Source organism: Lepisma saccharinum, chromosome 1 (genome assembly GCF_977018435.1).
Source record: "Lepisma saccharinum chromosome 1, izLepSacc3.1, whole genome shotgun sequence".
NCBI classification, from domain to species: Eukaryota; Metazoa; Arthropoda; class Insecta; order Zygentoma; family Lepismatidae; genus Lepisma; species Lepisma saccharinum.
Window position 1 is genome coordinate 66900053 of NC_139229.1, and position 12597 is coordinate 66912649.

The window sequence follows — 12597 nt, forward strand, 5'->3', positions numbered from 1 at the left end:
ATATTTTATTATGGTAACACCTGCAAGTTTAGACTATTTTAAAACTAAACTGTGGTAGTGTAACAACTGTTGTGATTTTTAAAAATTCTATGTTCAGGTATTGAGATTAGGTGAAGTTGAAAACACTAATAATTTCATCATTGGAAAGTGTATTAGTATTGAATAGAACATCAATTATTTATTTTTCAGTGATGTAGATAAAACACAATTATTCATGGAATTACAGGGTTATAAACTTTTTTTTTTTTTTTTTTTTTTAATTTCAGCATATATTAACTATGAAAATAGGCATCACTCACAGATTTGAGAAGTATTGCCAAATCTTCAAACCACTAGAGTGAAAACCAGATTAATTGAAAATTTGACATTAAAAAACTTAGTGGTGAGGATCACGTGCACTATACAAAGGAAAATTTATTGAATTAAGCAACTTTTGTTTCCATAGGACTTCTTATTGATATATGTATTTTTCTTTTAGCTCAGTATTGGATGCAGGGCAAGAGAAAAATAGGCAGGCCAAAGGGGGAAGCAAGCAACTTGGTGCCTAAACCAAGGAAAAAGCGAGGGAGGAAAAGACTGTTTACTAGCTCAAAGACAAAAAATCCTGACAGCAGTGAAGGAGCAGAAGCAGCTGAAACACAGTCTCTTATTGGAGGTGAGAATACAGCTTTCCAGATCTTGCTGATTATATCATCTTGGCATAATCTTGAAGATTTCAGTACGCAGTTAACTGTATGGTTGTTTACAAACTACTTAACAGAAACAATGTATTGTATGAATTTGGTGTAAAATGTTTTAAAAAATCCTGCCTTTAAATGAGAAACATGACTAGGAATTATGATACAGTTCTCAGTTATTTTGCATAGTTATTGTTAATAAAAGGTGTTCCGTATAGGATGCCGAATTTGAATCAAGTGCTATTGTTTTGTTGCGATGTTGGCAGACCTGTTCTTACCAATGTTGGCATCTGTTGTCATGCTGATTAATGTAGCTGATTACAGTCAACTCTCGATTCTACGACCCCGGGTATAACGACCCTCTCGAAGTAACGACCCTTTTCCCGGGAACCGTGAAAAATTTGGAAAAAAAAAGTTGAAAAATTGAAGGAAATCGGCCGAAAAATGCGTTGTTTTTTCCTCCACTCATTCCCTTTACGAGCGCTCTACTGCTCACAATTAGGTCTGAACTAAAAATAGACACCACCACACCATGCTTGAGTGATATCCAATAGCACTTGACCTCTGCCCTCCCCTCCCTCAAGCGCACCAATGTTACGCCGCACCCGACGGCCGCTACCCAACGTGCCAGGCTTGCTCTTGGATACGCGAGAAAAGAAAATCGAATGTGCTTGGATGTTATTTTAAATCGACTTGACTTGTTTCCTTGTCCTAAGAGCTGCTTAAAACTCGCGGAGGAGGGGGGAGGAGCAGCCTGAAATGACTGCTGGACTTGCAGACTTTGCCAATGTGTATGGCAGGTCAAGCTCTTTCATCGATAAATACACCACCTTGAGAGATAAGATCGCAGGAATGTTCGAAAATACAGATGATTGACACCTGGAAGTCTGGCCCATCTGTCCAGCTCTGACCTAGAGTTCAGCAGGTTCCCGTGAGTGAGCAACTCTCGGCCTTGTAGACGACAACTTCCGGTAACAGCTTTCATTCAAAACGTGTTCTTTGTTCCCTGCAACACTTCATAAAAAAGCGAAACTTTTAGATAATCAAAACCACATTGGTGAACTAAAGATCGTCAAGTCGCTTAATGCGTTGTCATCCAGGTTTCCATAAAAGTTTACTTCGATCTTACGTGCATCATAATCCCACTTCATACGTTTCCCTAATTGTGTCGATGTCGTAATATCTGCCAAAAAAGTGTTCCGTTGGCTGACTGACTTCTCCCACTTTTCATGTCAGCAAACGTAGGGGGGGGGGGGGGAGGTGCGATGCAGATTGTTTCAGCCCCGATTTTCTTGCTGATGCGGGCTGATTACAGGCAAGGGTGGAAAATGACCCACCCCTCTTCCTTTCCTTTGACGTCTAAAATGGGGCAACAAGTTCTGGATATATTCTTGAAACGAACAAAAACCATAGAACAAGTAATAAAAAAACGTGACCCAACTCCCTTTCCCCAGCTCATTCTCCGCCACTGGTGTGCACGGCAATATTGATAATTGCAGAATTGTTTTTTTTTTTTTAATGCTGTTGTCTGCATAGGAAATATTGCCCCTATTATTGTCTGTTGCATGGTAAAACGTAAAGCAAGGGTCATTTCTTTCTTCCTTACACTGCTGTTAAAAGTTCCGTCTTTGACAGTTGCATTATCTTTAAAATGCTGGGATTATTCTCTTCCGCCACCTGTTGCTCGAACTTCCAGCCGGGCTCTTTGTTTTTACGATGCAGCTGGCGCCAGTGTTTTGTCTAGCATCTGCAAAGCTGTCCCTTGCCGATAACAGCGATGACTCATCCAGCATGAAGAAAAAGGTTATTTTTTTTTAGAACCATTCATGTGGAGGGGGAAAAAAAGAGTTCAATGTAGGAATGGTCGCTGAGACCGATTAAAAAGACATTATTCAAGGGGAAAACGTTTGGAGGGGTGGGTGTTTGACATCGAGAATACTCCTAAATCCAACATTCAATCGTCGATTAACATGAGAGTAAATAACGATCTACCATTTTGACATGTGAAAATGCGCAATTTCATAAAGCTTGTTTTCAGTTCCACGCTGTTTAATGACGTGTCCTAGAATACGCATTGGGTGAAAACAGATCGCAAGTTGCGCGTTTCCTTTTTCACGCTGGATTACAATGCAAGTCAAGGAAGGATTTGGACTGCTCCCTTGAATGGGGAAGGAGGGAGAATGAAGTTGGTTGAAGCAAAGAAAAGTGACTTTTTTTACGATGTATTTTACACAGCCGAACCAAAACGAAAATTACAGCCCTGCCTTTACTTTTTTTGTCCTTTACATAGAGACAACCTGTGTTGTTTCTCCCGAGAGATCTAATCTTACCAGTTAATCTTGTAACAGACAATGCTCCAGTGAACCTGTATAAAATCCAACATTCATTCTGCCCGATTATCTCCCGACTTTTGCTGGCACCAGTCTGACTGGTGTCAAGATTCTTCGAGTTTCGCTTGCAATAAGCGAGAGATTGTTTTCCTTTCCATTGGTCTCCGTGCACACGGGTTTCTCAGGAACTAGAATTGTAAGAATTTACTGGAAAAGCAACGACTGTGCACAATTGAAACAAAGTAACATTATTATAAATTCTCGTTTGTGAAAACTTTTTCATGTTCTATTTTCCTTCTCACAACACGCATCCTGTGCATAACAGGTTGTATAACTACCAGGATAAATGGTGTTACCATCTCCTAGGCATCTTTGTGTCCGTTTGAGCTCCCTTTAAGCTGAAAATTGGTGCAAATTCCAATAACGACCCCTTCGAAATAACGACCCTTTTCCCGGGAACTGTGAAAGGTCGTTGAATCGAGAGTTGACTGTAATTGTTTTGACTCGTTTGTTGTGGTTTCCTCCAGAAAATCCTCGAATAATCCAGGAGCGTGAAATCCATCCATCCGCTGAGATGACTGTGTGGTGTGGGTTTTGGCAGGTGGAGTGGGATCTTACACCCTGTGATTTCTTCTTACGGGGGTTTGTGAAATTACAGGTGTACACCAACAAACCATGAACCCTTTTGGAACTAAGGTGGAAATCATACGGGTGATCGGAGGCATCGGGACAGACATCTGCAAGAGGGTTATCAATAATTTTGTGGGGCGTATAAATGCATGCAGACTCAGTAGGGGTGGACATACGCCTGACATTGTCTTTCATACGTAAATGGGAGATGGTACTGCTTACATATATGTGAAATATAACTGGGAGATGTTACTACTTACATGTATGTGAAATATAACTATTTTCATGATATTTTCCCTATTTTTATTTAATTTTCTAATTCGGCATCCTATACTGAACACCCTATACATTAGCTTGCAAGCTTGTAAGTAGAATAACCAGTATGTTTCAGAGAATCAGATGGAAAAACTTTATAGAGGCAAGGAAATATAAAATCTGACAGAATTGAGGGAATGTTCAGTACATTGGAGGATTAACTAATAAAATGCCATATGACTTTGTTGGGTGCTATGAAGATTGAGTGAATAACGTGGAAAATTACAATTTGGGAATGCCAATTCAGGTTTTCTCTGTGTATTTTTATTTACATTTTCTTAGGTTTTCAGTTTTGTCACTTAAAAGCCTCTGAAAAATGTAAAATCTATGTTCTATTGTATTAACATTTTATAGTGTCCTTGTTATGTTCACTCTAGAAAATTTTAAATTTATGGGATGGGCCGATATGAAATTTTGGCTAGTACCGATAAAGTACTGATATAAAATTTACTGATATTGATAACCGATCTGATAAAAAATTCCAAATGGTCTTTGAAGAATCTAAAAATCACCTCCTTGATAAATATGTATTAGCAGATGACTGCAATGCGTAAGAAGCTGTATATTTAGACCTTTACTTTTAAGAAAAGTATGGCATGTTTATTTGTATCCATAAAAATTATAACAAAATGGCAGAATATTGCACTAAATTACAAGATATTTATAGATATATCGGATCGGTAATTTTACCGATATACCAATATGCCTTTATCGGCTGATATCGATAGAGTATCGATTAACCTATCCCATTCCTATTAAATTTACTGAAATCAGCCTGTCTAAAAAAATAAGGCATTTTTAAGTGTGATTATCATATTTGCACTGAATATATATATTATTCTTTACACATTCTATGTATCTTTTCAAATATTTCAGATAATGAAAGTGATGGAAGTCGTGATTCAAGACTTGCAGAAATAATGCAGGATGGTTCTCCCACAAATCTAAAGAGAAAATATAAGAAGAAGGAATTTCCAAGAACAGAAATGAAAACTCGTGGTGCTAAACTACCAAATTTTGCTCTTCAGATGCGTGCACGACATTGGACAAGAAAATGGTCTTCCACTAATAATAATGCACTGCCTGCTGGGAGAAGGTGAGCTCGTAGAGTTGCACTTTGTGTTCTGTGTGATTGTTCTTACTTTTGTTTTTTTTTCACATACTAACATTAATGCTTCAAAATTCCCATCATAAGTTAGTTATTGCAGCCAGCATTTCAGTTATTCCCGTGAGATGCCAGCCAGTCTTGGAAGTGTAAATATTTTGATTAGGAACTATGTACTCCCTTTTTATTAGGGCTTAGCCGATACCAAAATTCTACCAGTCAGGAAACTCAAGAAAAAATCAAAAAATTATGCTTGTGGTCAAGAATTTTTGCTCCTTTCTTTTACAGTATAGTGAATTTATATTGTTATGTACCTGTACTAAGATTTGATAAAATTGAATATCTGGAAATCTAAAATTGTATTGAGTTGTGGTTTTCACTTTCTTTCCTAAGAATTAAATTCTTGTATGGGTGGAGTTTTGTAAAAAATATTAAATGAAGTAATGTGCCCATTCCCCATCTAGAATGAAGTCATTATATGCATTAATAATTAAAGCAAGTCTAAATCTCTTGTTAAAGTATAGCTTCAGTTTTCATCTTAACCAGCCTATGGTAGGAGTTTTTCATTGAATAAAAATATATATTAGGGTTTTTTTATTGAATAAAAATATATATTTTCTTAATTTGCAACTATACCTAAATAGGGGTCGATTAAATAAATGTTAAGAAAAAATTAATGAAAGGTCATGAAAAAGTCAAGAATTTTGGATTTGTTATTTTGGTAGACACCCTGTTATGGTGGTGACCCAACGTCACAAGGACAATTGGGAGCTACTTGTAAAGAAGTAGTAGCATGCTCCAGTTTCCAAAAACCAGAATACAGGGTAACTGAACTCAATGGGTGCATCCCCCAATGAAAAAAGAAGCTGCTTGGCAAGCTCTGGTCCTCTCAAGGCTGTTGTTGCACCATAGAATTTGGGTCTTAATTTGAATTTGATCATGGAGCCTCTGGAGTGGTTTGACAAAGCTTCAGTTACTGCTTTAAGGTATGGACATGCAAGGTTTCCTTCATCCTAGATCGTAGTGTTGAATACTTGCAAAAATGGAACAATGATGTATATTTACACAGTATTGTCTAGAAAAGTTACATTTTTTTTCTTGATGCAAGGAGAAACTAGGTTTCATTTTTGATTCTAGCTCCAATTGCAGGACCTTGGAACATGTTAATTCTTTTTATTTCTTTCTTTCTTGTATGTACTTGGCCTCCCTGTTGGCATAATGGTAACGTTGTCGCCTTGTAATCCTGGGCTCGATATCCAGTGGGAGCACAAGTGGTTTGGATCCTACTTTAAACTGTAGGTCCAGTCGCAATTAGCCTTCCTGTGCATACAGTGGACTTAAAACCAAAACTCAAAATCAAATCTTGTATGTATGTGTTGTAGAATTATTTCTCTAGGAGTTTATGGTTCTTACAAGCACATAAACACAATTTTTGTTGTTACATTTCGGAAGAACACATGCTCCCTTCATCAGACATTTATTTTTAGTTTGAATAAAAACTAAAAATTCAATGTATGTTCTCCCGAAACGTAACAGAAAAATTGTGTTTATGTGCTTGTAAAAACTGTACAGGCAAGAGAAATAATATTAATTCTTATGGTGGGAGCACATAATCAAGTTTTGTGTGATTCTCCATCATTCCTTAGGAAATTAAAAACTTACAAATACCCATTTTCTTCCTTTTTATGCAGTAGTATTTTAAAGAAACCCATAATAGCCGGAAGAGTGAAGCCACTGCATCCTTTGCCGAAGCCAAAATATATGCATGCTGTTGATGACAAAGCTTCAGTGGAGTTATCACAGTCTGTCAAATTAGATTCCAACCCTGCTCTGTGGTCCGTGAAAGAAGTTATGAGGTATCTAAGAGAGACAGAAGATTGTGGTCATCTAGCTAAAAAAGTTAAAGAAGAGGTAAATATATGTTTTATATTTACAATGCAGCATTGATTTTTTATAGTTTTCAGAGGAGCAAAGTTGAAAAAAAAAATCAGAAATGCAGGAAAACGTTAAAACAGAATGTAAAATCAGGGTTCCACTGTGTACATGACAATAACATAAAATCTGTCAGGTTTGTTCAGTTTGCCAGTTAACACATTCGGGTCTGGCCTCATAATACAGCATTTTTACCTCTGGACTGCGGTTTTTGGTAGTTTTTCAAAAAATCATAGAAAAAAATATTTTTAATTTGTTTTCATTTACCACACATTTCTTAAATCTACAAAACTTTCTCTTTTCAATGAACAAACATTTGTAAAATTTTCTTTTCATTTTCAGACATTTATGAATATTTTTTTCAGCAATGTTTTGTGAAAAAAGAAAAAGTACAACATTGTAACAAATGTTAATATAGAGATATTTTAAGTTCGTAATCTGGAAATTTCAATAATTAACAATGCAAAAACTACATAAACTATCAATACTCTTTTGAATCTTGCATAAGAATACTTCTTATGTGCACATAAAAAATAATTACAAATTACAGGTAATTAGCGTTTATATGAAAAAGTTCGAAACATTCAGGAATGCAGAGAGCAACGTCACAGCTGTGGCAGTAAAATGTTCTCTTTTCTTGCCCACTTGCCAGTTTCTTTTTTGTGCCTGTCTCCACAAACTTTACATGACCCACAGGGCCTTGACTTTTCCTCTGTAGGGGGATTTTCCTTGGAAAATGGCAGCCTGTTAGCCTATCTGCTGTAGTTGACCTTGAATATCTTTGCCCGCTTTGATGAGTAGCGGTTCCCCTACTTGGATGATGAACTCTTCCAGAGACATATTATGATTTTCCCTGTTTACTTTCTTATAAATTACATACATATTCACCACTGACCTAATGAACAAATGGAATCCAGAATTTCCGTTATGTGGTCTGGATCTAACGACGCCATTCTAAACAATGCAACATACATCAACCCGACACCAAACAGTCGCAGGTGCGAGATAAAAAATAGGACATGAGTCACCTAGCGGTCGGAATTTCAACCAAGAGGCTTGAAGGAACACACACATGAGACGAACTACGAACATAGCCCGTAGTTCAATCGGCAAAGCGATTGCATACCGCAGGACGGGCTATGCCAGTCTTTTGTACACATTGACTAAGTGCACTGTGGGCTATGCCCGTCATGAGACCCCAGTGTGTTAATGTACCATTGTCAGCATTGCCATTGGCTCTTACTAGTCAGAATATGAAATATTGATAGCTCACTGGTCATGGAGTCTTCAATGAAATAGCATAATTCATATTGTAATAAACAATTAATATTTGACAAATTGAATAGTACTCCAAATTTTATCTTCGTGTGTGAAGTAGTTTCAGACTGATGACATTGTTGTATTGTTGACTCAAATCATGCAAACAAGCATGCTTATTGAGATTTTTTATATTGTGTCAAGTTTGGATTAATAGTAATGGTTTAGATATTTAAACTCCTACATTAATTTTATTGCTTTGCAAAGATGCATCCCTTGAGCAATCCTGTTCCCCAGTGCCATCACATGTGGTTCACAATAAGATTTTATTAATAAATTGAAATGCACCTTCCTTCTTTGTAAATGTAACTTTAGTACCCATTTTTGTTGATCATTTTGTTGCATTTCTACATCTTTAGGTAATCATGACCGTGAGGGTGAAAAATGAGTGCATCATGCTATGAAATTGTAACCATTCTGCCATAGAAAGCAGCACATCTTCGCAGAAAAGAATGGGCATAACAATACAGATTATGCTACTATTTTTTTAGAAAACCCTACAGTATTTACTATGTATTAGTGGAACACAACAAACAGAATTTGATACACAAAACATCATTCCATAGAGAATTCAAAAATAAAAAACTTAGCGGCAATCACTTGCTATCAGATGCCATACTAATTTTACTTTGGATAGGGGAGGGGGTGAGAAAAGGACATGGAACTGGAACCCTTCTCCAAATAACTTGCTGTATTTCAGCCCTAGTAGAGCAGACTAACCTTACGTATCCTGCACTCTTGTCGAATGTAAGAAATTTTACAGTTTGCACCTAACAAACCATTGCGGGGTTGGAAGATCAATGTTCTCTTACCTGTACAACAATTCTGTTCCATTCCTTTTATGATCAACAAAGAAATCAGTGTTACAAACTACTAAGAAAAGTTATAAACTGTGATAAGGGTACATACTTGAATATCAAACAAAATGAGAGGTTACTCAGTGGAGAAGAAGCACATTGAATTATCGATATACGAGGTAACCTTAGGTTTGTTCTAAGGTTACAAAGTAATATTACTTTGCGATCATCTCTTCATTAAGTTTATGTAATCATGATTCATCCTCATCATGATTAGCCAAAAGTGACAGAAAAATGAATAAGAAAATTGCAAATCACTGTCACACATTAAATAAATACATATAATATCAGGTGGTGTTTCTGCTTCACTTCTCTCCCTTATTTGTCTTAAAATAAAGTGAATATTGAAGACATGAAAAGATGGCAAAATATAGCACTGATTAGGGAGAGAGAAAAATGCACACCCAATAATCCAGCCTGTAAGTTGTTATTGAGCATTGGCACAGTCCAATTACAAATGCTTCTCTAAACATATTTTTCTAAAATATGATCAGACTACAAGTTAAGCATGTAAAGTTGAAAGTACAATGTACTGCATGTTAATTTGCATACCTGTTGTTGCATATTGTGTGTACAAATGACGTTTATTTTTTATTTTCCAGGAAATAGATGGGCAAGCATTCATGCTTTTGAATTTGCCAACTGTTCAGGAGCACCTTCAGTTGAAACTGGGACCTGCTATAAAGCTTTGTCAGCACATAGAACGTGTCAAATTTGCCTTTTATTCACAGTATTGGAAGTAGTAAGCAAAATGCCAGTTTGAAAAAAAATTCTACCAAAGTTAATGATATTTTGGCAATTTCATTTGTCATATTATGATTGTCATGGTATATTATCATGCTGTATAGTTACTGATTTTTATATTTTTCCTTTCAAGGAAAGACAGTATTAAATATATATTTTTTTCATAAATATGCATTTATTAATTACCTTCGTTCCCTTCTGCATTACACTTACATTAAAATGCTTACACTCTGAGTTAAGTATTGAATCCAGTTAAAATTATATCCAAAAAACATTTTTAACTAAATATTCTTCCTGGTGAAAAAACTTGAAATGCAGGAAAATGTAAAATTTTGGAAACTTTTATAATATTCTTCCGTATTGGGACAATGAGACATGCTTTATTTATTATAAATAAATAAATAACTGTAATAGTGTTTTTCCATCATTGAGTTTTCAACTAGTGATTCTGCCATTACAAGTTCAGAGTTCTGAATGGGTGTTTCTTTGCATGCATCCATCAATTTCATTTAATCATTCATCCTTATCGGTATGATTACCCAACAGTGGCAGAAAAGCATTGTAAAAATACAAATACATTAAAAAATTTTGCCACATTTGTTTCAATGTACATTGCCAGTTTATACAATTTCTACCAGATCTGCTATTGGTCACAGAGACCTGAAGTCTAGATAACTATTTGAGTGTTACTTAAATATTGCAAAATTAATGCTGAAATTCAAATTTAAAATTTTAAAAAATAACCTTAAATACTTTGTAATTAACTCTGATACACTTACTATTGTAAGTAAATTGGAAGTGGCCCCGGCACCCACCCAACGTCGAATGACATGGATACCTGGGGGAAACCCTGGGGGGGGGGGGGTAAAGGTGGTCAGGGGCGTGATGCTGATCACATCACCCCCACTCATGACCGGATTAAGAAAGTGTGGGGCATTACCCCCACACCCCTATACACCTTCATGGCGTGGTGCTAAGCACAGGGGAGCACTTTACCTTTTTTACCTTTTACACTTACTATTCATTTTTCTGCGTAAGTTTTTTTCCAGCGATCAATTTCGCCACTCGTCTGGTGGCTTCGTCAGGCGTGGTTTCTTCTTCTTCCACTTGCGCTACAACGGAAGATCAGTGAACACAGCCACCGTCTGATGTACTGTGTCCAAAATAACGAGGAGATAATAGAAATTGTCACTGGATACGTAGGAGCTGACAACATAAGAATGGCCAGCATAGACGTCCAAGAAATGTACCCGTCCATTGAAGAAGCCTTGCCGTAAGTGAAACCAGGAAGTGGCTATTATCTAACAAAAAGCCCGTATGAAACTGAACTAATAATTTCCCTCCTGGAAGTTTGCCTGGAAACCTCTGCCCTTCAGTTTGAAGGCCAATTCTTCTATCAAGGGGAAGGCCTAGCCATGGGAAACCCTCTATCCGCTATCCTCTCCAACATAGTTATGAATACAATAGAATCCAATGTCTTGTCGTCACCCATCCTCTCCGGAATTGACTACAGGCGGTATGCTGAAGACTCCATCCTCCTTTACAAAAACCCTGAGCAGTTACAAGAAGCTATATGATTGTTTAATTCGGCTCACCCAAGCACTTCGTACCAGAGGAAGAAAAAGACAACACACTAAACTACCTAGATCTCTCCATAAGCAGGAAGAATGGCAAATTCAAGACCAATATATACAGAAAACCCAACTCCGGAATGCAATACATACACAAACTTGCTGGTCACTCTGGAAGGCAAAAAAACATCTGGATCAACTTCTTCCAAAGGGCCATCAACCTCACCTCGGAACCCGAAGACTGGCAAACCGAATTTGAGCATATCATCTCCATTGGCATCAGCAATGAGTACAGCCGACGGGAGCTCCTCCAACTCCTGGACTCTACCAAAATAAGAAAAATGAACCAGCCACACACCCAGCAAGAAAAGATGGAAGGGAAATGGATCGGCCTCCCCCGACCTAACCAAAAAAATCCAAAAAGTCCTTTCCCAACACAGTTTCAAGATAGCAGACGAGCCCCCTCCTTCCATAGCCTTCCACCTAACCCATTTCAAATGTTACTACACCGACCCCAATGCAAGAAGTGGCGTCTACATGGGTCACCTGCGCATGAGGAGGCAAGTATGTAGGGATGACTAAATGCCAGTTTGATGAAAGGCTCAAGGAGCATGATGCTGACCACAGACTTGGAAGGAGAAGAACAGGCTTTTCTTGCCACCTCATAAAACCACAGCATAGGTTCTTCAGAAATAATCATGCAAGCAAAATCTGCACTAGAAAGGTTTTCTAAAGAAACCTACGCAATAGTGACCGTGCCCGCTGACCTCCACACTAATACCGGGCCCCTCAATAAAACCTGGATATCCGCCATCAGGAATATGCACACCCACCCAACCTGCTCCTCCCCTGCAACAAGCACCCACCCAACCCCCCCTTCCACAAGACTCCAAATGTTCACAAAAAAGCTCGCCTACGCATGCAAACAAACACCGCTCTGCAAAAGCCGATGACAATATCTGGAACCACCTTGTGCAGCGCCAAAACCCCGAGGCACGTCAACAGAAGGAAACTCTACACCCGCACAAGAATGACAAAAAGTGAAAGGGCTGCATCAACTAGCTCTGCCACAAGAGCCAGCAGAAGAAGGAACCATGCCAGCAGCAGCAAGATAGTTCA

The 12597-nt window shown here is 37.7% G+C and overlaps 1 protein-coding gene across 4 annotated transcripts in view; it reads left to right on the forward strand.

Annotated features, from left to right (window-relative positions):
* The window catches only part of LOC145996097 (scm-like with four MBT domains protein 1), a 45871-nt gene extending 35796 nt beyond the window's left edge, over nucleotides 1–10075 (forward strand). For 3 of the 4 annotated variants that reach the window (XM_083132358.1, XM_083132367.1, XM_083132376.1), the window contains exons 14-17: nucleotides 479–655; nucleotides 4829–5048; nucleotides 6749–6968; nucleotides 9766–10075. In XM_083132358.1, coding sequence (XP_082988484.1) covers nucleotides 479–655; nucleotides 4829–5048; nucleotides 6749–6968; nucleotides 9766–9906 — 758 coding nt within the window. In that variant the 3' untranslated portion in view covers nucleotides 9907–10075. The remainder of the gene's footprint in view (nucleotides 1–478; nucleotides 656–4828; nucleotides 5049–6748; nucleotides 6969–9765) is intronic. The other variant, XM_083132384.1, reaches the window with a different exon arrangement.
* The last annotated feature ends 2522 nt before the right edge of the window (nucleotides 10076–12597 follow it).